At 41.4% G+C, this 26041-nt stretch overlaps 2 protein-coding genes across 5 annotated transcripts in view; one reads left to right on the top strand and one right to left on the bottom strand.

Annotated features, from left to right (window-relative positions):
* AXDND1 (axonemal dynein light chain domain containing 1) overlaps positions 1 to 5329 on the top strand; it is a 196129-nt gene extending 190800 nt beyond the window's left edge. For 2 of the 3 annotated variants that reach the window (XM_050766151.1, XM_050766150.1), the window contains exon 26: positions 5042 to 5328. In XM_050766151.1, the coding sequence (XP_050622108.1) occupies positions 5042 to 5049 (8 nt within the window). In that variant the 3' untranslated portion in view covers positions 5050 to 5328. Of the gene's footprint in view, positions 1 to 5041 lie in introns of all 3 variants that reach the window. The other variant, XM_050766158.1, reaches the window with a different exon arrangement.
* On the bottom strand, positions 1022 to 25935 carry NPHS2 (NPHS2 stomatin family member, podocin). Of its 2 annotated transcripts, XM_050766380.1 has the most exons (8): positions 25560 to 25935; positions 15149 to 15252; positions 11695 to 11767; positions 10089 to 10171; positions 7336 to 7539; positions 5006 to 5061; positions 3102 to 3180; positions 1022 to 1948 (listed from the first exon to the last, which is right to left on the bottom strand). In XM_050766380.1, exons 1-8 carry the CDS (start codon positions 25831 to 25833, stop codon positions 1670 to 1672), a joined length of 1152 nt encoding a protein of 383 aa, XP_050622337.1. In that variant the 5' UTR covers positions 25834 to 25935; the 3' UTR covers positions 1022 to 1669. The 2 variants fall into 2 exon arrangements, with proteins under 2 accessions (XP_050622337.1, XP_050622343.1); XM_050766386.1 differs by lacking the exons at positions 11695 to 11767; positions 15149 to 15252 and having other exon boundaries at positions 25560 to 25934.
* Between the last annotated feature and the right edge of the window lie 106 nt (positions 25936 to 26041).

Raw genomic sequence — 26041 nt, 5'->3', positions numbered from 1 at the left:
CAGCTTAGAATGTTTGGGTTTTCCCACCTGTGGATAGAAGTAAGGAGGTGGCCTAGAGATGTAGACAGGGATGCCTCTGAGATTGGCAACATTTCACAAGATAGTGCTAGGGATTTATTTATTTATGTATTTATTTTTAACTTGTTTTGAGGGAGGGGAAGAGGGAGAGAGAGATGGCAGAGAAAGAAGGAATGTTGAGGTGACTGAGAGACATTAGGATAGGCAAAGCATCCTTAACTTGGGCCTTGTTTCTGTGACTTAAGCATAATGGAAAGCAGTCTCTCTTCAACAGACAAAATGCTGCAAAAGTTTCTAGGCCCGCTGTTAGGAGCTTAGATTCATTTTTTCATGGATATAATGTTCAGCAGGGTTTTATGGGCTCACATTCATAAACAAAAACTCTTTATGGGTATTTCATGCAAAATATTTTCAGTTCCCACTGGGAATAGCAGGAACACATCTCCAATACAAAATAATAATAACATCAGATAACATGAAGAATAAAGAGGCAGCTTGAGGAAGAGAGAACCAAATACTGTGGCACTTGGTAGAGTTACCCTCTCTCTGTGCCAGCAACATGAAAATGCCCATTATAAGTAGCATTTTCCTAATATTATTTTAGTAATGTTAGTAATGTTTTATAATGTTAGTGACTTTTTTAAGTTTATAGAGAATTTGCTGTAAGTATAGATATGCTTTCTTATTTACTTGGCTTATTTTTTTTCTGCAGACATGCATTTCTAATTGTATAAGGCAAATTAATGGAAAATAAGACTTAGAGAAATGTATCTATATTAAGAAATATCTGTATAAGAAAACAATATGTCAGGGCATGTATAGGTTACCTAATATTATTACTGTTTGAAGAAATAAACAAGCTGGTAATTTCTATACTGAAAACAGATTACTCTCGGGCCCACTATTTATAGTGATTCTCCCTCAGATTTTAAGCCACATGTGTCAGATGTTTTTGTCCTTTAATTTATTTCTTTATTTAAAAAAGGAGTCTCCACAAAAATAATTCCTTTTAAATGCTTTAATTGGGCATAAATTTTATATCTGACTCCAAGTCCATCTCTCTTTTTTGCATTCACTCTGAAACATTTAAGTGTCACTTTAGGTAACTATCAGGGTTAGGTGTGAGGAAGTCAGGGTGGAGCAAAAAGATTGAGTGTGGTTGAGGAAAACTAAGGCGTGCCTTTGAAGAACTGGTGGCATTGTTGAAGAGAAGACTGCATCTTTAGGGCAGAAGAGCAATAGAGTGTGACAAGCCCAATGATAGGTGCTTGTAGGAAGGGCTGTGGGAGCTGTGACAACCTTGCCAAAGGGGCCAGAGGACATACAGTGAAAAGGACATCTGAACCAAGTTCCCAGAAGTCAAAATTTAACCACATCTAGGCTCAACATTCTTTCCAAAGTAGAATGTTGACCAAAGCTGTTTCCCTTAATGGCTCTGACTAGATGAGTCATGGAGACGTGTTGTCTGCCTTCTCTGTCATTACATCATTTCACCGTCTTCTCATGGATAGTGCATTGTGACTTTGTGTATTCCACGGCCATTCCATATGGCAACCAAAGGAAGGGCAGGGAGTGAGGACAGAGTGCCTCCCTCAGGGATGTGGCTTTTCTATGGCAGGCCCCTTTACAGTCACATTACGCCCCATCTTTCCTATAACATGGGAGAGTCTTTCTTTTTAGGATTTAGTGGCTCAACAGGTTTGGAAGGACTTGGGAAAGGAAGGCTTCCCTGAGTTCTGTTGCTGGGAGAAGACAGGCAATTCAGGAGGTCAAATGGCAAAGGTAAAACCACAGTGGAAGGCTTCTCTGTGGACAGAGACTGAAGGGTGTGGAGGTATCGAAGCTGAACAGCAGCAGGGGTGCCTGACAGAATCTCAGCTGCCATCCTCAGGGACTCAGAAGCAGCCTTTTCCCCCTCTGCAGCGATCATCTAGAAAACAGATGTGACGAAAAGCAAAGTGATTGTTCTTCGTTCCCTGAAGGCTTCACCACTATGCAGTGTGACTCAGCAGACAAGCACTGAGCATCTACTATGTGGCAAGCACTGTTAAGCAGAGAACAGGTTTATTCTTCTTTCTGAAGGGTCTTGAGCTGGGGAGACAGATCACACTATTAATCACAATTTAAGGTGGAATTTGTTAGGAGCCATGACAAGTATAAATGAAGTATTAGGGGAGTTATTAGCATCCGGTGAGCCTTGAAAGATTAGGATTTTGCCAACATAGAGAAAAGATTAGCCAGCATTCTATGCAAAGGCATGACGTTGTGAAAGGGTGACCCCCAACTCAGGCAAAGTGAATGGGTAAGCATTTCTGAAGAGAAAGTGCTGAGCTCACTACCCAAATGCCACCTGAAAGTGGCTGAAGAGGACTTCACTCAGAGATCTAGAAGCAACTGCCCTGGGGACTGTCCTCCTCCCCTTCCTCATCCTCACCTCCCCTCAGTGGTCCACAGGCAATGATCCTCTTACTGGTACCGGTTTTTATCTTCACCTGCTCTGTTGTTTCAGAGAAATCTGCCTCCCTTCTTTCTTCATTTTCCTCTTCCCAAGGCCCCCTCACCCACACCTCAGTCACTAGAAGCTGCTAGCTGCCGCATCTTTGCTTCTTGCTGCCATGTCTGAGTGGAGTTGAGTAGCACAGCCTTCTCTTGGCTCTGGCGTTGAGGGAACTGGGCCCTGATCGTGGTTGTCCCTCCAAAACTTGTGCCAAGCTTGGGATACAGTTCTAGGGAATATCTAGAAGTTAGGGTGACTATGATCACCCAGGAAAAGATGCCAGCACTAAAGAAGAGGGATTGATGTGTGTGGAGGAGATACCTTTAAGGAGAGAGAGGGAAGGTGAGACTCAAGCAGTGGGTGGTCACTATTATCAGTAGCTTCAGAGAGGGAGAGGAGTTGCATTAGTCAGTCAGGGGACTATTAACACACTTTAAGAGAGCAAGCAATTTTAACAGAGTTGTAAGGGCCCAAGACCGCTCTGCCCAGTGCCGAATGAATGGACAGTAAGGAAGCAAAGGGGGAATGTTCTCCACCAGCAGGCCTTCCTCAAAGAGCAGTCTGGGTGGGAGGATGGAGTGCTCACCCGCACTTTGGCCTGTCTTTGCGCTTCGGCCTCCACAGCCAGCGAGTGCTGAAGGCCAGCTGGCAACCTCACATCTTTACTGAAAAAGAAGAACGCAGGCATGTAGGTGTGCAGCCGTGATTTAGGGACCAGAGCTTTCACACAGATTTGCAGGCCTCTCTACTGCTGTCTCATGATGAGTAGCAAATTCTGACTGTGCCATCCCTAGACTTCTGAGGTCAAAAGTAGGCAGAGAAGGGCATCTCCAAGGTCGACGCCTCAAATGCAGGTTTGTATTATTGCTGATGCTACAGTAGAGCTGTGGTTCCTCCTCAGCAGCACAGCAGGTTTTGTATTGATGAGCTGTGCTCAGTTTTTCCACTTAGGTTGTAATCTAAACCTCAACTAATAAATTTGAACAATGGCTTGAAGAGCCACATTACTGATAATAAAGATAAGGGGAATTCATCCAAGTTTATAAAAGACAAGAATTGATTTTGAAAAGGGTACAACTGACCAAATAAGAACAATGCTTAATGTATTGCATAAAAGATATAAAATTGTCTTTTGACCCTGATTATAACTATAAAAATGCATATATGGAAAACAGTTTAGCTGCCCCTCAAAAAGTTAAATATGGAGTTACCATATGACCCAGTAATTCTACTTCTAGATATAGACCCAAGAGAATTGAAAACATGTTCACTCAAAAACTTGCAAATCAATGCTTGCTGTAGCATTATTCATAATAGCCAAAGAGCAGAAACAACCCAAATGTCCATCAGCTGATGAACAGATAAAATGTGGTATAGCCTCAAACAACGAAATATTATTTGATCATAAAAAGTAATGAAGTACTGATTCATGCTGAAGCATGGTTGAACCTTGAAAATATTATGCTAAGTGAAAAGAAGCCAGACACAAAAAGCCATATATTGTATGATTCAATTTATGTGAAATGTCCAGAAGAGGCAAATTCATTGAGACAGAAACTAAATTAGTGGTTGGAAACTAATTTAAGAAACTAAATTAAGGAGTACATCGGGGGTTCCCACTTAACGAACACAGGCTTCCTTTTGGGATGATGAAAATGTTCCGAAATTAGATAGTAGTGATGGCTGTACCCATTTGTAAATATTATACTAAAACTACAGTTTAAAATGGCAAAAATGTGACATTTCTTTTTTTCTTTCTTTTTTCTTTTATCTTTGAGACAGTTTCACTCTGTCACCCAGTCTGGAGTGCAATGCGCAATCTTGACTCACTGCAGCTTCCACCTCCTGGGTTCAAGTGATTCTCCTGCGTCAGCCTCCCGAGTAGCTGGGATTACATGCATTTGCCACCACCCCCGGCTAATTTTCTTTCTTTTTTTTTTTTTTTTGAGCTCAAGTCTCGCTCTATGGTCCTGGCTAGAGCACAGTGGCATGATCTTGGCTCACTGAAACCTCTGCCTCCCAGGTTCAAGTGATTCTCCTGCCTCAACCTCCCTAGTAGCTGGGATTACAGGCACGTGCCACCACGCCCAGCTAATTTTTGCATTTTTAGTAGAGACAGGGTTTCACCATGTTGCCCAGGCTGGTCTCAAATTTCTGACCTCAAACGATCCACCCACCTCAGCCTCCCAAAGTACTGAGATTACAGGTGCGAGCCACTGCGCCTGGCCTAAAATGGGAAATGTCACGTAAATTTTATCTAAAACAATTTTTTAGCTGCATAGAGAAAAAACAATCAGAGTAATTTGTCCAAATGTTATAGTGATTGTGTTATGGCTGTAAGATATTAGATAATTTGTTTCTCTTTTTTACAAATTTATGCTGATATGGCTATAGTACTCAATGAAAATAATTTTTCAAATGAAAAATTTAAAATGAAACCAGAATATTTTCCTTTATCATACTATTCTTCCTAGTTAATTTCCTACCCACATTTCTATTCTCTCCACTTTGATTCCCCAAATACAGGTCACTGAATCCAAGGCAACCTGTGGAGAGAAGAATTCAGATGTTAGTGAGAGCCTCCAGGTGGGAGAGCATGCCTAAACCCTGATGGCCATTGTTCTGTACTAAGGAAGAAGATTCCCTTTGAAAGGACATCATTTGCCTGTTTTATTTAACTTCACAGTGCCTTGCAAAGAGTTGTTTAACTTGCATAGTGCCACCCAATAAATATCTGTGCAGTTGAAGATGGTGTGTTATGCTGAATAATGGTCCCCAAAGATATCCCATGTCCTAATCCCTGGAAGCTGTGAATGTTACCCCAAGAGGGATTTTGCTGGTGTGATTAAGTTAAAGGCTCTTGAGATGGGGATACTAGCCTGGATTATCCAGGTGGCCCTAAATGTAATTATAGGTGTCCTTATAAGAGAGAGGCAAATGGTGATTTGACTACAGAAGAGGAGAAGTTGATGTGATGATGGAAGTAGGGATTGAAGTGATGCACTCTAAAGATGGAGGAAGGTGCCACGAGCTGAGAAATGCAGGCAGCCACCAGGTGCTGGAAAAGGCAAGGAAACGGATTCTCCTCTCAGAACCTCCAGAAGGAATTGGTCCAGCTGACACCTGGACTCTAGCCCAGTGAAACTGATTTTGGACTCTGGTCTTCAAAACTAAGAAAACTACCACCAAGTTTGTGGTAGTCTGTTACAGAAGTAATAGGAGCTAATACAGCTATATTTTTAAAATCTGTTTCAAAATGCACCGAGTTGAGAACCAGTGTCTAGTCTCTCTTCCAAATGTCTTTCCCTTATAGGATGTTTTCACTTCTACAACTGATGCTGGTGGCTCCAGTTTCCTCCTGCTTCCCAGTCCCGCCCACCCCCTTGACTGAAGTTGGAAACAAGAAAGGGAAGAAAATGGACTGTGGATTCTGGAAAGGAGGGGCAGGGCATGGAGCTCTAATGTTGACCCAAACTCTTCTTTTTATACTTATTTTCTCATTATTTTTTAGTGGTTAGACAAACAGTAAGCATAGTGCATTGAGAACCCTGAGAAGGCTGATTTGGGGGTATGGGTGAGAGTAGGGAGTGTTGATAAAGACATCACAGAATAGGTGGCATCTTAAAGGACAAATAAAATCTTGCCTGTGGAGAAAAGGGAAGTATTCCATGCAGAGGATACAGCCCAAGAGGAGGCAGTGGGAGCATAAAAGTGCTGAATGCTGGACAAAAGCTAAAGTAGGTTGGAGTATTAGATTCAGTGGGAGAAGGATGGCAAGAGGTGAGACTACAACATTTGGGTCAATTTATTCATTTATCCAAAAAACATTATCTACCTGCTGTGTGATAAACCTGTGCTGAGGACCAAGAGATGGATAAAACATAGTTCCTGCTGCTATGGACGTCATAGTCTGGGAAAATTAATGTCTTAGATAGATGGTCCCCAACTTGCAATGGTTTGACACTTTTTGACTTTTATCATGGGTTTATTAGGATACATGCATTTTTGACTTACGATATTTTTTGCTTTATGATGGGTTTATAATAAATCAAGGAACATTTGTATATATATTATAATCAGTGTAACAAGGGCAAGCTTGAATGTCAAGTGTCTGGACTTTATCCTTTAAAGGAGAAGGATGAATAAGGAAGGGAGGGTGGAGGGGGACATCCCATAAAGCACAATTACTACCAGTGCCTTGGATTCTTGGGGTCCCTCTATTTGAGGTCCTCTTTCCAACTACCATGATTCACAACCTCCTAACCCAGTTCTGGGCCTGGGTGTCCCCACGGCTTCAGTGACAGGCTCCATTGCTGGTAGTAATTGCCACTCCACTGGCCAGTTGGCTGGAATCCTGCTGTCTTCTCACTTCTCCTCTGAATACCTTTTGCCTACCTGCCTTGGTAAGAATCAAAGCCACCGACCCTGGCCATGGATGAGCTTGCTCAGTTTGCTCCTGGGAACCGTGCCTTATCATCTTTGTGTACAACCAACCCCTCCTGTCCATTCCCACCAACCCCACCATTCCTGCCAGCAATCATTCTCAATACTTAATACTAGGTGAGTACTTGGGGATGAATTTAAAGTCATTGGAGTAGGTTTGAGAGCAAAAACTGTGGCAATGACTGATTAACAAGCACCATACTGATAACTATAATTGACTCAGAGTCAATTTGGCAACCTCCTAACTAGCTATAAGCTCCCAAAGGGATGGTCCCTAAGGGATGGAACTGGCCATGGAAGATTTAATAAATGGCCAATGAGCAAATGAATAAAAGATAAATATTTCAACATATTGGCCATTACGTTTATCTAAGTACCTTTGCATCCTGGGCGATGCTCTTCCTCTCTAGAAGAATTTCAGTGAGGGATCGATGTGCTAGGAGGCGCTTCATGGTGGTTTGCACAAGGAACTGCACAGCTTTAGATACATGAGCAAGACTGCTTAGGAGAAGAGAGGCATTTTCCATTCGGTAGTAGCAAACGGCATCTATCTCCATTATAAACATGTCTTTGGTCACGATCTAGGCAGAAAAAAGTTTGGATGACAGGCTTGATTCTTGGGCTCCTTTCCTATGTGGGGATAGAGGAACTAAATGTGTTCAAAGGGAATTTTCTCCACAAGAGAAAAAGAAAGTTGGCCCACCCTTTATTCAAAATAGACATGTTTTTGAAAATTATGAATTTTTTTTTCAAATACACGAAAGAACGCACAATTTAATCCTGTGGTAAATCCTTTTGTAAAAAAGATCGGAAATAATTTTCTCATATGAAGACATTCTGTTGATTCCAAACAAGGTCTTTCTAAACTGATACCAAAATAAAAAATCTGCTAAAAGAGAAGCACGTTCTAGGAAACAAGCACTCTAATGCATTGCTTGCTAGAGCATGCATTGGGGGTGCTTTGATGATATACATCACAAGCCCTAGAAAGATGTCTTCACATTTCCCTTTTTATATTGATCATAAGGACCTATTTTAAGGGTTTAGCTATAAGGATGTTACTCAGTATTGCTAATTGGAATATAAATTGGAAAGAATTTAATATCAACAATAGGGAATTGGTTGAGTAAATTGTGATACAGCCACTAAATGAAATGCTGTATGTCCATTTAAAATAAAGGGATAGAAGCATTTAGCTAATATATGAAAAGATGACCACAATATATTGTTGGGTTAAGAAAGACACATTGCAAAATAGTATATATGGTATTATATATATATACACACACACACATATATATATAAATATATTTACAGGTGATATATATATGTCATACAGATGATCATATATATGATATATATGACATATGATATATATATAATATCTATTATATATATATAATCTGTAAATATAACCACATACACTGAAAAATCTGAAAGGATATACTCCAAAATATCAACAGTTAACTATGGGTAACAGGATTAGGGGTGAGTTTTTTTTCCCAATTTTGTTTATTGTGTTAAAATACATATACCATAAAACTTACCATCTTAACCATTTTTAAGTATACAGTTCAGTGATACTGAATACACTCATAATATTGTACAGCTATCACCACTATCCATCTCCATAACTCTTTCATCTTGTAAAACTGAAACTCTGTACCCATGAAACAATAACTCTCCAATTTCCCCTTCTCCTCAACCCCTGGCAACCACCATACTGCTTTCAGTTTCTATGAAGTTGACTACTCCAGGTGCCTGTTATGAGTAGGATCATACAGTATTTGTTTCTTTGTGACTGGCTTATTTCACTTAGCAGAATGTCCTCAGGGTTCATCCATTTGTAGAATGTCAGAATTTCCTTTCTTTTTAAGGCTGAATAATATTCCATTGTAGGTTATAGATCACAGTTTATTCATCTCTTCAGTCATCAGTAGACACCTGGGTTGCTTCAACCTTTTGGCTATTGTGAATAATGCTGTTATGAATATGGGTGTACAAATATTTCTCCAGTGCCCTGCTTTCAATTATTTCAGGTAAATATGCAGAAGTGGAATTGCTGGGTCATACAGTAATTCTATTTTTAATTTTTTGAAGAGCCGCTATACTGTTTTCTACAGTGGCCGCACCATTTTACATTTTCCTACCAACAGTGCACGAGGGTTGCAATTTCTCTACATCCTCTTCAACACTTATTATATTCCGTTTTTTTAAAAAACAGTAGCCATGTTAATGAGTGTAAAGTGATATCTTGTGATACTGATTTGTATTTTCCTAATGTAGTGATGCTGAGCATCTTTTCATATGCTTGTTGCCCATTTTATATCTTCATCTTCTTTGTATGTCATCTTTTGAGAAGTGTCTGTTCAAGTTTGTATTAGGGTTCTCTAGAGAAACTGTAGAATGTGTATGTGTGTGTTTGGGCTTCACCATACATATATATGCACACACACACATACACATATAGGTATCCTGGGGTGGGGAGAGAAAAAAGTATTGATTTAATGAATTGGCTCATGTGCTTATGGAAGCTAGTATGTCTAACATCTTCAGGCTGAAGACCCAGGGAAGAGTTTATTTTTTCTACTGGCAAAATTCCCTCCTCCTCAAAGGGAGGTCAGTCTTTTTCTTGAGCCCTTCAATTAATTGGATGAGGCCCACCCCACATTAGGGAGGGTAATCTGCTTTACTCAAAGTCTACTGATTTAAATGTTAATCCCATCTAAAAAAGTACCTTCACGATAACATCCAGATGTGTTTGGCCAAATATAGGTCTAATGATCATGGTCTAGCCACGCTGACACATAAAGTTAACTGTCACAAAGTTCTTTGCCCATTTTTTAAATCGGGTTGCTTACTTTTTTTTGTTGTTGACATGTATAAGTTCTTTATATATCTTGGATATTAACCCTTTATGAGATATATGATTTGCAAATATTTTCTCCCATTCCCTAGATTGCCTTTGCACTCTGTTAATTGTGTCCTTTGATGCACAAAAGTTTTAAGTTCTGAAGTAGTCCATATCATTATTTTTATTTCCTATTTTTGAGCATAAATAATCATTTTGTCCATGGTAGGTAGACCATGGAAAATGTATAGAGAAAGCAAAAGCCATCATTTGGCTTACCTCATGAAAAGGTATCTCCAGAGTTTGGAGACGAAGGTCAACCTTGTGGTAGGTATCCAGGCAGGGCAAAAAAAAGAAAAGACCTAGAAGAAGGGGAGGAGGAAGTGACAGATAAATAACTGGCATGAAGGCTGTTTGGGTTTCACCTTTTTGGGGTCAGGTTGCACACTACATTACTTTTCCTAGCCTCTCATTACAGACCGTTGGCCCGTCCCACCTCCACCTGAGGGTAAAAGGAGAGCACTATTATAATTTGCTCCAGGACAATAGGTATAAACAGGGATTGTCCCCAGCAAACTGGGCTGTGTGGTCCTTTTAGTCATGGTACTGGCCTCCCCAGATCTCAATTGCATGTCTGTCCTTTCACTAGAATTGAACTCCCTAAGTAGTGTCCTATACACTATTGTTAGCCTTAGTGTCTGACTTAGTGCCTTTTAGGTGCTCTCTAAAATTGTTTTTGAATCCATGAGTGTACCCAGGTGTGAGACTTTAGAGTCAGCAACCTCCATGTCATATTCTTTAGAAAGTGGGCCCCAGAAGTAATCACAATAGCAATTATCATGATGCCAGCTTTCTGGTTGGCTAGTTAGTCCTCACCCACCCAATATAATATACAGGATCAATGTGCAGTAAACATTTGTAGATTGATTTGTTGAGATTTTGTGAGAGCCCATTGGATTCTGTGGGCTCCTGCAAGAGCGAAAGCTTTGTTGAAACAAGCAGCACCTCACAGAGTCCAGGATACTAGTCAGCTACTAGTCCTCCTCAGTGCCAATTGAGAAGGTTCCCGAAAACCAGGGCCAGAGCAAGATGTTCTTTGTCCTGGAACTACAGGGTCTGGTTCTACTTTTGTGTGGGCTCGTATATTCATTCTGAATCTTTAAACTCTGATATTTGTCCCTAGTCTGGTCTCTGCGGGCATGTCCTGGAACTCAGACCCTCTCCAATATATACACAGTGGGACTTTGCTCCTCATACCTTCCTGGCTGACTTAGATCTCCAACCCCCCACTACTAAACCTTTCAGACTGACCATACTTCTATCTGTTTCCCATAATGAGCTTGGACCTGTGGACATCAACTCCACTAGATCTTAAGGTCCTGAGATCAGAGACCATGTTTTATGGTTAGCACAGAGTCTGAGCCACAAGAAATGCTTAATCTATGTTTTTTAAATCCCTGTAACTGAAGACCAATTTGTTATTTGAATGCTGAACTTTGTCTGTCTCCCATGATTGGATCTGAGCACATGGATTAGGAACTAGCTCAGCTTTTCTCTGAGAATTCACAGGACTCTGACCATATCCACATTGTACTCAAACCAGTCCCCAGCCATTGGTCCTAAGCTAACTTGCTATTCCAGCAGGCCTCGCCCTGGCATGTGGGCTCTCTGTACCAGTTCTCTCTCTTGGCTACCTATGACCTAGTAGTCATGGTCTCTGAAGAATTTTTTAATAACCTATATTATATGTAACAGACTGGAAAATGCAGGTGTCATGAATCAAGTTACTTCATGTAATCTGAGGTACATATTATGAATCTGCATGGGTTGAAGAAATTGGCAAGTCAGGAGGGAGGTGTTTAGGGAAAAAAGAGTGTTTTTTTACCAGGGCCTTTGGCTCTTCCAGGAAGCAGATGTCCCAGTCGGAATATAATTACTCTTTCATACTCTTGTACAACCTAAAGAGAAATTTAATCCTTTCAAATCACTCCTAGAAAGAAAAATAAAGTCTTCAAAAGGCCTTGGCATAAGAATGATCCTAGATATCAGAAATTTTTTGAGAACCAAGAAAAAAGTTCTATTAATCCTTGTTTCCAAAACCTATATTTAGTAAGTATAAAATTTCAGAAATGAAAAAGTGTATTCACCGTGTTAATTTTTGAACCCATGGACTGAATTTTGATTAAAGACTTAACGATTATCTAAAAAACCATGGCCAACATTCCCTAAATTAAATTAATCTTATCAAGGCATGTTAAATCTTGTATTTTACTGTGATTTCTGCATTCCTAGCTTTTATATGTATTGCTCATTACCTATTTAACAGAAAGAGGAAGTATATTTTAATACCACTTGTGATATTTTGTTTCAGAATGCAATTTCTTCTGAGGCTGCTTCAAAATGATTCAATTGGATTTTTTTTTTTTAAGACGAACTTTTGCTCTTGTTACCCAGGCTGGAGTGCAGTGGTGTGATCTAGGCTCACTGCAACCTCCACCTCCCAGATTTTCCTGCCTCAGCCTCCCGAGTAGCTGGGATTACAGGTGTGAGCCACCACGTTCGGCTAATTTTTTGTATTTTACTAGAGATGGGGTTTCACCATGTTGGTCAGGCTGGTCTCGAACTCCTGACCTCAGGTGATTCACCTGCTTTGGCCTCCCAAAGTGCTGGGATTACAGGTGTGAGCCACCGTGCCTGGCCTCAATTTGATTTTAATTTGTCAATTTTCATTGGTGATAGATCTAGAAAATTCGTGTTTACCCTGAAAATGTGCAGAGATACTTTTAAATGACAAAAAGATTCTGGAGAACATCTGTTAGAAGAGAAATAGAGAAGTTACTGCATACTACTTTAAAAATAAACTTCACTTTCTGACCCAGTATCAGAATCTGAGTTCAATTGCATGTTTATCACTGACTTAACTTGGTCTACTTATTTTGATATTAATATATGCCCCACTCTTTGAATTAATCTTTATTTTCTCAGTGCTTAAAAAATGCCTGATACATTGTAAGTATTCAATAAATATTTATTGAATAAATGAAAGAATGATTTGTGACTATAGACAAATTTATTTTCCTTCCTTATCCTCCCTCCACTTAAGAAAGCTCCATTGAATAATAACTAGCCAAATATAAAAATGTAATAAAGAGGCCAAACAAAACACATTTTGAAGTGTGCTTCTTAAAGTAACAGGATCTACTAACCCACTCTAAGTCTTTTGAGATTGGGAAACATGTTTTGTTTGTCTTCATGAGTTTACAATTTTATGAGGCTAGAACACTGCCTTGCTTGAAACAATGAGAATGAATGACTGTATGCAGTTCTTAGAGCATGCGTAGCAATTCCCAATTGCTTCGTTTCCTAGCATTACTCATTTCTTACCTGCTTTTATTGGAAGAAACAAATTCTCCCCAGAGATGAAGGGGAGTCTTACTTCTTCAAGACCTTGCTCAAATATAACTACCTGGTTCTGCTTTTGTTTCCTCTCCCTAATTGGCTTCTTAGGGCTTACCATCTTAAGTGACCCAGACCCGAGAGCCTTTCCCAAAAACTATTATGGCGGAGTCAGTGTTGGATCTTGTGGCAATCATGCAGGTGCTCAGGTCACCCTTCAAGAAGAGCCTGCTGGAGCGAGACTCTGTCTCAAAAAAAAAAAAAAAAAAAAAAAAAAAAAAAAAAAAAAAAAAGCCTGCTGCCTTCTATATACAGTCTATAGGAAATACACTTTATATTCAAAGATACAAATAGACTGAAAGTAAAAGATGGAAAAGATATACCATACAAACAGTAGCTAAAGGAGAGTGGGAATGGCTATCCTAACATCAGAGAAAATGGACTTCAAAACAAGCAAACATGTTACTAGCAGTAAGGTGGGACATTGTATAATGATAAAAGGATCAATGCATTAGGAAAGTGTGACAATGATAAGCATAGATGCACCTAAAAACAGAGTTCCAAAATACATGAGGAAAAAGACCAAAATAATTCAAAGTAGAAATAGACAATCCAATAGTGACAGCTGGAGACTTCAATACCCCACTTTAAACAATAGATGGAACTAGACAGACATACAAGACTTGAATAACACTATCAACAAATAGACCTAACAGACATCTACACAGAATATCTCCACCCAACAACAGCAGAATAACACATTCTTTTCCAGCATATATGAAACATCATTTCCAGGACAGATAATAGGCCAGGTCATAAAACTAACTTAAACAAATTTAAAAGGATTGAAATAACATAAAGTATATTCTCTTATTACAATGAAGTTAAATTAGAAATCAATAACAGAAGGAAATTTGAGAAATTGACAAATATGTGGAAATTAAACAACATACTGTAACCAATGGGTTAAAGAAGAAATCACAAGGAAAAAGAGAAAATACTTTGAGATAAATGAAAACAAAAACACAAGATACCAAAATGTATCTTGGGGAGGAAAATGGGGAGGGAAAGATGAAGGGGAAGAGGAAAGAGCTGCTGCCTGCTGTGAGGAGTCAAACCAACAACAGCCCCAGCAGCAGGTATACTGTTTCAGCCAAGGACGCAGTCTTCCTAGCAGTTCCAGCCAATGACTGAGATGGCAGGAGTACTAGGGCCGTGCCATTTCTGCCCATTGTGGGACTCCTATGAAGCAAACCTTGCTCTGGAGTTCCCTTTTGGGCTGGCCAAGGCTTTCTCAGAGCTGCACGACAGTCAGAAGTTCTTTCCGCCCAATCCTTTCTTCCCCTTCTCATATCACAAGTGTCAGGCCTGCATCACTGTCTGAAGGCTTCTCCTGACTACTCTTGTTTTCTTTCCTGTTAATCTTTCACAGGCAATGTCTCCCAATAAATCTCTTGCTCCTCTAATTCCATCTTGGCAGGTGCTTCCAGAACGGACACAGGTCTTTATTTATTTCAGGGACAGGCATCTGTAACCACCTGTGGGCCAAAGATAATCATAACTCATGGTCTACAGACGCTGCCTGAGAAGTTTTGTGGAAGTGTGTGAAGTGGAGTGGATGTCATGATCCATTCTGGTCACAGAATGCAGATGAACGAGACATAGCCAATATAATACATGTGGTAAGTGCTAGAACGAAGTGAAAGCAGAGTAACACGGGAGCACCGGGAAGGGAATGACAGTCTGGGGGAGTCAAGGAAGGCTTCCTGTTTACATTTGAGCAAGGTCTTGGAGGAGTAAGAGCTATCCTGGAAGGTGAGTCGGGGGTGAGGGCATTCCACATGGAGCAAAAACACGTACCAGAAAACAAAAGTGAGAATGGGCATGGTGTAGCCAGTGAGGGGCCTCAGGAAATTACCTATTGCGTCCTCATGGAATCTCACCTTTATGCAGAACCAGATGGAAAAAGGGAAGGTCATGATGATGAAGAGCAGGGAAATGAGGACAAGAAGCCACTCACAGGCCCCTAAACCGGAGGATTTGGTACCTTAAAAAAATTAAAGCAAAAGAATAATTATATTGAAACTTCACTGTATTCACTGACGAGCATCTGTTGTCCAGTCCTTGGTATTGGAGTCAGAGCAAGTTGGAGACTTTGCTGGAAATATTAGAATAAGTCAAATCAGAGTAGCCAAGAGTTCACAGGGCCTGGGGAGGAGCAGGCTCCTGGAAAGGAGGAGCACAGGTACAGTGGCTCACGCCTGTAATCCCAGCATTTTGGGAGGCTGAGGTGAGAGGATCGCTTGAGTCCAGGAGTTCAAGACCAGCCTGGGCAACATAGTGAGATCTTGTTTGTACAAAAAAAAAAAAATTAAAAATTAGCTGGGTTTGGTGGTACATGCCTGTAGTTCCAGCTACGCAGGAGGTTGAGGTAGGAAGATAGGTTGAACCTGGGAGGTTGAGGCTGCAGTGAGCTATGACTGTACCACCGTACTCAAGCCTGGGTGACAGAGCTAGACCTTGTCTCAAAAATAAAATAAAAAAGAAAGGGAGTGGGTGTATACTGGAACAGGCACAGAATTTGGGAAGAAGGTCTGGATTCCACTTCTGGCTCTACTGTTTCATATCCAGATGACCTTAAGCAAGGCGTGTGACCTTTCTGGGCCTCAGTTTCTTCACTATATAATATGGATGCTAACATCTCATGACTATCCCATAATGACTAATTCATGAGCTATATCTTCTATCTCTGGCATAAGGATAAAATAACACACACATATAAAAAGCAGTGAGCTTTACTTATGTGTCTTTTTTTTTTTTTTTTTTTTAATACTTTTAAGTTCCACGGTACATGTGCACAATGTGCAGGTTTGATACATAGGTATACATGTGCCATGTTGGTTTGCAGCACCCATTAACTCATTATTTGCATTAGGTATTTTTCCTAATGCATATCCCTCCCCCAGTCCCTCACCCCCCAACAGGCCCCAGCGTGTGATGTTCCCCGCCCTGTGTCTAAGTGATCTCATTGTTCAGTTCCCACCTATGAGTGAGAACATGCAGTGTTTGGTTTTCTGTCCTTGTGATAGTTTGCTGAGAACGATGGTTTCCAGCTTCATCCATGTCCCTACAAAGGACATGAACTCCTCCTTTTTATGGCTGCATATTATTCCTTGGTGTATATGTGCCACATTTTCTTAATCCAGTCTATCATTGATGGACATTTGGGTTGGTTCCAAGTCTTTGCTATTATGAATAGTGCTGCAATAAACATACGTGTGCATGTGTCTTTATAGTAGCATGATTTATAATCCTTTGGTATGTACCCAGTAATGGGATTGCTGGGTCAAATGGTCATTCTAGTTCTAGATCCTTGAGGAATCACCACACTGTCTTCCACAATGGTTGAACCAATATACTCTGCCACCAACAGTGTAAAAGTGTTCCCATTTCTCCACATTCTCTCCAGCATCTGTTGTTTCCTGACTTTTTAATGATCACCATTCTAACTGGCATGAGATGGTATCTCATTGTGGTTTTGATCTGCATTTCTTTGATGACCAGTGATGATGAGCATTTTTTCATGTGTCTGTCGACTGCATAGATGTCTTCTTTTGAGAAATGTGCTCATATCCTTTGCGCACTTTTTGATGGGTTATTTTTTCTTGTCAATTTGTTTGAGTTCTTTGTAGATTCTGGATATCAGCCCTTTGTCAGATGGCTAGTTTGCAAAAATCTTCTCCCCTTCTGTAGGTTGCCTGTTCACTCTGATGGTAGTTTCTTTTGCCATGCAGAAGCTCTTTAGTTTAATTAGATCCCATTTGTCTATTTTGGCTTTTGCTGCCGTTGCTTTTGGTGTTTTAGTCATGAAGTCCTTGCCAATGCCTATGTCCTGAACAGTATTGCCTAGGTTTTCTTCTAGGTTTTTTATGGTTTTAGGTCTCACATTTAAGTCTTTAATCCATCTTGAATTAACTTTTGTATAAGATGTATGGAAGGGATCCAGTTTCAACTTTCTACATATGGCTAGCCAGTTTTCCCAGCACCATTTATTAAATAGGGACTCCTTTCCCCATTTCTTGTTTTTGTCAGAAATAACACCAGATGTGTGGTGTTATTTCTGAGGCCTATGTTCTGTTCCATTGGTCTATATCTCTGTTTTGGTACAAGTACCATGCTGTTTTGGTTACTGTAGCCTTGTAATATAGTTTGAAGTCAGGTAGCATGATGCCTCCAGCTTTGTCCTTTTTGCTTAGGATTGTCTTGGCAATGTGGGCTCTTTACTGGTACCATATGAACTTTAAAGTAGTTTTTTCCAATTCTGTGAAGAAAGTCATAGGTAGTTTGATGGGGATGGCATTGAATCTATAAATTACTTTGGGCAGTATGGCCATTTTCACGATATTGATTCTTCCTGTCCATGAGCATGGAATATTCTCCCATTTGTTTGTGTCCTCTTTTATTTTGTTGAGCAGTGGTTTGTAGTTCTCCTTGAAGAGGTCCTTCACATCCCTTGTAAGTTGGATTCCTAGGTATTTTATTCTCTTTGCAGCAATTGTGAATGGGAATTCACTCATGATTTGGCTCTGTTAATGGTGTGTAGAAATGCTTGTGATTTTTGCACATTGATTTTGTATCCTGAGACTTTGCTGAAGTTGCTTATCAGCTTAAAGAAATTTTGGCTCAGACGATGGGGTTTTCTAAATATAAAATCATGTCATCTGCAAGCAGGGACAATTTGACTTCCTCATTTCCTAATTGAATACCCTTTATTTCTTTCTCCTGCCTGATTGCCCTGGCCAGAACTCCCAATACTACATTGAATAGGAGTGCTGAGAGACGGCATCCCTGTCTTGTGCCAGTTTTCAAAGGGAATGCTTCCAGTTTTTTCCCATTCAGTATGATATTGGTTGTGGGTTTGTCATAAATAGCTCTTATTATTTTGAGATACGTTCCATCAATACCTACTTTATTGAGAGTTTTTAGCATGAAGAGCTCTTGAATTTTGTCAAAGGCCTTTTCTGTAACTGTTGAGATAATCATGTGGTTTTTGTCATTGGTTCTGTTTATGTGATGGATTATGTTTATTGATTTGCATCTGTTGAACCAACCTTGCATCCCAGCAATTTAGCCAACTTGAAAGTGGTGGATAAGCTTTTTGATGTGCTGCTGGATTTGGTATGCCAATATTTTATTGAGGATTTTTACATCAATGTTCATCCAGGATATTGGTCAAAAATTCTCTTTTTTTGTTGTGTCTCTGCCAGGCTTTGGTATCAGGATGATGTTGGCCTCATAAAATGGGTTAGGGAAGACTCCCTCTTTTTCTATTGATTGGAATAGTTTCAGAAGGAATGGTACTAGCAGCTCTTTGTACCTCTGGTAGAATTTGGCTGTGAATCCGTCTGGTCCTGGACTTTTTTTGGTTGGTAGGCTATTAGTTATTGGCTCAATTTCACAACCTGTTTTTGGTCTATTCAGAGATTTGACTCCTTCCTGGTTTAGTCTTGGGAGGGTGTATGTGTCGAGGAATTTATCCATTTCTTCTAGATTTTCTAGTTTATTTGCATAGAGGTGTTTATAGTATTCTCTGATGGTAGTTTGATTTCTGTTGAATTGGTGGTAATATCCCCTTTATCATTTTTTATTGCATCTATTTGATTCTTCTCTCTTTTCTTCTTTATTAGTCTTGCTAGTGGTCTATCAATTTTGTTGATCTTTTCAAAACAAACCAGCTCTTGAATTCATTGATTTTTTGAAGGGTTTTTTGTGTCTCTCTTTCAGTTTCTGCTCTGATCTTAATTATTTCTCGACTTCTGCTAGCTTTTGAATTTGTTTGCTCTTGCTTCTCTAGTTCTTTTAATTGTGACTTTAGGGTGTTGATTTTAGATCTTTCCTGCTTTCTCTTGTGGACATTTAGTGCTACAAATTTCCCTCTACACACTGCTTTAAATGTGTCCCAGAGATTCTGATACATTGTGTCTTTGTTCTTATTGGTTTCAAAGAACATCTTTATTTCTGCCTTCATTTCGTTATTTACCCAGTAGTCATTCAGGAACAGGCTGTTCAGTTTCCATGCAGTTGTGCAGTTTTGAGTGAGTTTCTTAATCCTGAGTTCTAATTTGATTTGCACTGTGGTCTGAGAGACAATTTGTTGTGATTTCTGCTCTTTTACGTTTGCTGAGGAGTGTCTTACTTCCAATTATGTGGTCAATTTTAGAATAAGTGTGATGTGGTGCTGAGAAAAATGTATATTCTGTTGATTTGGGGTGGAGAGTTCTGTAGATGTCTATTAGGCCTGCTTGTTGCAGAGCTGAGTTCAAGCCTGAATATCCTTGTCAACCTTCTGTCTCATTGATCTAATATTGACAGTGGGGTGTTAAAGTCTCCCATTATTATTGTGTGGGAGTCTAAGTCTCTTTGTAGGTCTCTAAGGACTTGCCTTCTGAATCTGGGTGCTCTTGTATTGGGTGTGTATATCTTTAGGATAGTTAGCTCTTCTTGATGAATTGATCCCTTTACCATTATATAATGGCCTTCTTTGTCTCTTTTTATCTTTGTTGGTTTAAAGTCTGTTTTATCAGAGACTAGAATTGTAACCCCTGCTTTTTTTGCTTTCCATTTGCTTGGTAGGTCTTCCTCCATCCCTTTATTTTGAGCCTATGTGAGTCTGCACATGAGATGGGTCTCCTGAATATAGCACACTGATGGGTCTTCACTCTTCATCCAATTTGCCAGTCTGTGTCTTTTAATTGGGGCATTTAGCCCATTTATATTTAAGGTTAATATTGTTATGTGTGAATTTGATCCTGTCATTATGATGCTAACTGGTTATTTTGCCCGTTAATTGATGCAGTTTCTTCCTAGCATCAATGGTCTTTACAATTTGGCATGTTTTTGCAGTGGCTGGTACCGGTTGCTCCTTTGCATGTTTAGTGCTTCCTTCAGGAGCTCTTGTAAGGCAGGCCTGGTGGTGACAAAATCTCTCAGCATTTGCTTGTCTCTAAGGATTTTATTTATTCTTCACTTATGAAACTTAGTTTGGCTGGATATGAAATTCTGGGTTGAAAATTGTTTTCTTTAAGAATGTTGAATATTGGCCCCCACTCTCTTCTAGTTTGTAGGGTTCTGCAGAGAGGTCTGCTGTTAGTCTGATGGGCTTCCCTTTGTGGGTGACTTAACCTTTCTCTCTGGCTGCCCTTAACATTTTTTCCTTCATTTCAACCTCAGTGAATGTGACAATTATGTGTCTTTGGGTTGCTCTTCTTGAGAAGTATGTTTGTGGTGTTTTCTGTATTTCGTGAATTTGAATGTTGGCCTGCCTTGCTAGGTTGGGGAAGTTCTCCTGGATAATATCATGAAGAGTGTTTTCCAACTTGGTTCCATTTTCCCCATCACTTTCAGGTACACCAATCAAACGTAGATTTGGTCTTTTCACATAGTCCCATATTTCTTGGAGGCTTTGTTAATTTCTTTTTACTCTTTTTTCTCTAACCTTGTCTTCTCACTTTATTTCATTAATTTGATCTTCAATTGCTGACACCCTTTCTTCCACTTGATTGAATTGGCTATTGAAGCTTTCGCATGCATCGTGAAGTTTTTGTGCCATGGTTTTCAGCTTCATCAGGTCATTTAAGGTCCTCTCTCCACTGTTTATTGTAGTTAGCCATTCATCTAATCTTTTTTCAAGGTTTTTAACTTCTTTGCGATGCGTTCAAACATCCTCCTTTTGCTCAGAGAAGTTTGTTATTACTGACCTTTTGAAGACTACTTTTGTCAATTTGTTAAAGTCATTCTCCATCCAGCTTTGTTCTGTTGCTGGCGAGGAGCTGCAATCCTTTGGAGGAGAAGAGGCGCTCTGATTTTTAGAATTTTCAGCTTTTCTTCTCTGGTTTCTACCTATCTTTGTGGTTTTATCTACCTTTGGTCTTTGATGTTGGTGACCTACAGAAGTGGTTTTGGTGTAGATGACCCTTTTGTTGATGTTGAAGCTATTCCTTTCTGTTTGTTAGTTTTCCTTCTAACAGTCAGGTCCCTCAGCTGCAGGTCTGTTGGAGTTTGCTGGAGTTCCACTCCAGACCCTGTTTGCCTGGGTGTCACCAGTGGAGGCTGCAGAACAGTAAATATTGCTGCCTGGTGCTTCCTCTGGAAGCTTCATCCCATATGAGGTGTCTGTCTTCCTATATTAGGTGTCTGTCGGTCCTTGCTGGGAGCTGTCCCCCAGTTAGGCTACACAAGGGTCAGGGACCAACTTGAGCAGGCAGTCTGTCCATTCTCAGAGCTCAAATGCCATGCTAGGAGAACCACTGCTCTTTTCAGAGCTGTCAGACAGGGACGTTTAAGTCTGCAGAAGTTGTCTGCTGCCTTTTGTTCAGCTATGCCCTGCCCACGGAGGTGGAGTCTAGAGGCAGTAGGCCTTGTTGAGCTGCAGTGCACTCTGCCCAGTTCGAGATTCCTGGATGCTTTGTTTACCTACTCAAGCCTTAGCAATGGCAGACACCCCTCCCCTAGCCAGGCTGCCGTCTCACAGATCGAACTCAGACTGCTGTGCTAGCAGTGAGCAAGGCTCCATGGGCATGGGCCCCACTGAGCTGGGCACAGGAGAGAATCACCTTGTCTGCTGGTTGCTAAGACCTTGGGAAAAGCACAGTAGTTGGACGGGAATGTCCCATTTTTCTAGGTAGTCTGTCACAGCTTCCCTTGGTTAGGAAAGGGAAATCCCCCGACCCCTTGTGCTTCCCAGGTGAGGCGACACCCCGCCCTGCTTCAACTCGCCCTCTGTGGGCTGCACCCACTGTCCAACCAGTCCCATTGAGATGAACCAGGAACCTCAGCTGGAAATGCAGAAATCACCCGTCTTCTGTGTCAATCACACTGGGAGCTGCAGACCAGAGCTGTTCCTATTCAGCCATCTTCTGTCTGGTTTGTTTTAAGTGATTCCAACCACGTGTCCAGAGGCTTATCTTCCATGAAATAACTTTCCCATCCATTACCTGCCTTAATGTCTGAAATTCCACCATTTTAACACCTCCATTAAGGTGTTGATCTCAATAGTCTTTGAAAATTACCTTTATGGGGTAATACTCACCTACTAATGTGTATGAAAAAGTGATAAGGAACTGGGGTTCAGAACATCCAAGATGCTTGGGTGGTAAATGAAACAATATCAAGGAAAGTCAGCCTCAAGAACACAAGCTTCTTGGGGGATTGTCTTATTTACACTATGCCCCCAGGGCTTAGAATAGTGCCTGGCAACCATACATGTGCTCAATAAATATTAGTTGAATGTGAGAAGAAAGGAGGATTGAAAATGATTTAAATGTAAGAGTTATGAAAATTTCAAGAATTTTAACCTCCAGGTACTAGAAAACTGACCAAAGGAATATTATTTGCCAGTTTAAAAATGTCATAGAAGACTAGAAGGCGACTAAAAATTAAGAAATTGTAAAGTCTATTTTCCTTCCTTCCTTCCTTCCTTCCTTCCTTCCTTCCATCCTTCCCTCCCTCCCTCCCTCCCTCCCTTTCTCCCTCCTTCCCTCCCTCCCTCCTGTCTTCCTGCCTTCCTGTCTTATTTCTTTCTTTCTCTTTCCTTCTTTTTTTCTTTCTTTTGAGCCAGGGTCTTGCTCTCTCCAGGCTGGAGTACAGTGATGCAATCATGGCTTTCTGCATCCTTGGCCTCCTGGGCTCAAGAAGTCTCCCCACTTTAGCCTCTCAAGTAGCTGGGACTACAGGTGCATGCCACCATACCTGGCTAATTATTTTTTTGCAGAGATGGAGGTCTCGCTATGTTGCCCAGGCTGGTCTCAAACTCCTAGCCTCAAGTGTTCCTCTCACCTCAGCCTCCCTAAGTGCTGGGATTATAGGTATGAGCTATGGCACCTGGCCTAAAATCTTATTTTTAAGAGATGGGAACAAAGGGGATAACTAATTAGTAGGCCTGAATATTTGATTTTCATGCCCAGAAAGGTCACCACCAAATTGATGTGCAGATCACTTGAAGAAGAGGACAGATATGCAAGTTGTACCAGCACAAAAACAAAATCAGCACTGAATACCATAGTATGGCAGTTTCTAAAGGCCATCCTACAAAATACTAATCCCACAGGGTGCTCCACCAAAGAATAATTTCCTGGGCAAATGAGTTTAGAGAATACTAGGCACTACATCCCATTCCTGGAGTTCCCAGTGCTCTTCAGGACATTGAAGCCAAGAAAATCTCGCAAAGCATTCTTAGCTTTGTTTACCCACATTTGACCAGGTAATATTTTCTCTAAGGAGCACTCATTGATATTCTATGGAACTTATTTCTCATGGAACCTACTCTGGGAAATGCTGCTCTACCAACATATTAATTTTTATAATATTCGTCTTCAAGGGCAATGACTAACAGTATCATTGCCATTTTTAATTAGTTTATAAATATGTTTCAGTTGCCAGTGGTAGCCATCGCAAGTAAGAATAAACAAATGCGTATACAAAATTACATTTTATAAGTGAAGAAAGGCCTAAAAAATTCCTTCATACAGTAGCGAGAGATAGGAATAGAAAACTAATTTATATCCTCAAAACTAACGTGATGATTTACCCCCAAAATACTATTCTGTTAGAATAAGTTGCTTGAATATCCAATTTGTTTGGTTTAAGTGAATAGTGAAACATTAATTATTCAAGCAGGAAAAGCTTTTAAACATTGTCTGAGAGTCCCCAACATTTTGGTGAGGTGAAGTGCCTTTTCATTTCTCCCGTCTTAAGTAGCCTGCCTTTGGGAGTGTGGTGCTAAGTGAGAAAGAGGAGGGGACGTTACTCTGTGTTCCCCGTGAGCTTCAGAAACTTGCCACGCAAGGGCTCAGTAAAGGTCACTTCATCCTTAGTGGGACTGCTCGCCCACTGCTTAGGGTCTCCTGCTTTAGTTACTCTGTAGCTGGAGGGACTGAGGCCCACAGAGGTGCCCAAGGCCACAGCCAGTAGGACCATGACCAGAAATTAGGGGCAGTACCAAGCAAGGGTGAGCAGTTCAATCAGACTGTCTTACTCTAGGATTTTGGCTTCTCTACTTGCCAGCTACAGGACTTGCGCATGTTACTTAATTTCTCAGAGCATGTTTCCTCATCTGTAATAAGAGGATGGTGAGGGATTAAATAACTCAGTAAAACACCCAGTGTGTGTCTGGCATATAGTAGGGGTTTCATAAATGGTGGCTCCCTTACTTGCTTACCCTACCAGTGTGATCTGCTGCCTAACAGTAACAAGCCTTATAACCTCAGCATTGAATCCAGCAACCATTTACTGAACAGAGGTTTCTGACTGATGAAAGGGTATCATCAACGGGGCAAAACAGTATTAACATGACCCATTTAAATTACACCCCAACTGCAGAAATCTTCCTTAAATGGTAGCTTTCAGTGATCTAGCATGTACTGCATTGCTGGTAACTAGGAAATGTTAAAACTTCATAGCCAGCAGGAAGCAATATAACACACTATTCCTTATTTAATTTCTTTTAACAGCTGTCATCCCACTAAAGTGGTAATCATTTTTTTCTTCCACTCATTATAAAAAAGACTGGAGTTAGATAACATTTTCCCGAGTTGTTTCTCCTGCAGAAGCAAAAGAGACACCTTTCTTTGCATTCCCTTCTTTGATCTAATTTTCCTCTCTCTTAGCTTGCAAGGTCGCAGCTGAGTATGTTTTTGTTCCAGACGTTGTGCAAAGTGCTTTGGGTGCCTTTTCTCATTGTATCCTCACCTTTACCCTCTGAGGCAGGTACTGCTATATGAGGGATGGTTAAGGTTCCTTCCTATGATCACATGGCTAGCAAGTGGTTGAGCTGTGATTTAAACTCAGGTGTGGCTCTTCTTCACTTGGCTCTGCTGCGGCTGCTTTTCAGAAAGAATGATCATCTTCCCAGAAGTTTAAAACGCTTTTAGGTAAGACCGAGGGGTGGGGACGCAGGAAGAAGAAGAAGCCACATAACTGCCTACAGCCACCAGCTCGTGCATGTCTTTACTTAAATTAGGTGCCCGTATGCCCCTCCATGGCCACACACACACAAAAAAGCTCATGGCTCCTTTGCCAAGTTGATTGGTCCCCAACCTGTACCACACTCCCTCCCCACTCCCATCCAAGGCTGGCCCCGAGACCAGTAAATAGCGACATTTGTATTTCTTCTGATGTTCTTTGCTCACCATAGCAGGTTGCTGGGTTCCTAACTTACGCCTTTCCGTTCCTGGGAACCAGAGCATCCAGCAGTCTGCTCTGGCTTCAGTGGGTCTCGTGAGATGACCCTTTCCACCTTATCTGACACCCCTTAGTTATCACCTGGAAAGGCGGCAGATAACGGTGCCGGATCCGTACCTTCCTCGGGCCGCTCGCTCTCCAGCAGCGCCACCACCTCGGTACCCTCCTCGCCGGAGCCCCGGACCTCATCCACGTCCACCACCGTGGCGGCGGGCGCTCGGGGCTCCCCCGGGGTCCCCGCCCGTCCGGAGCCCGACGGCTCGGGCCCAGCCTCCCGGTGTCTGCGGCCTCCGCCGCTCCTCTCGGCCTTCGCGCTCTTGTTCTCCTTGTGCGGGGACCTGCCGCCTCGCCCGCGGGACTCCCTGGAGGAGCTCCGCGCCCTCCTCTCCATCCTCGGAGCTGCTGGGCGGCCGGAGCAGCAGCGCGAGAGCGGCACGGGATTGCAGTCCCTGCGGAGTCGCTGCGGGTCTGCGTGGCTCTCCCGGGGGACCCTAAAGACAGTCGGGTGGGGGCTGAGGGCGAGGGGCGGGACCCCGGGGTCGTGGGCGGGGCCGTGGCGGGGCGCACCCGGAACCCCGACGGCTGTTTTCCGTGGAGCT

This window comes from Macaca thibetana, chromosome 1 (assembly GCF_024542745.1).
Source record: "Macaca thibetana thibetana isolate TM-01 chromosome 1, ASM2454274v1, whole genome shotgun sequence".
NCBI lineage: Eukaryota > Metazoa > Chordata > Mammalia > Primates > Cercopithecidae > Macaca > Macaca thibetana.
Note: the sequence above shows the minus strand (reverse complement) of the source record. Positions and strands in the feature narration are given on the sequence as shown.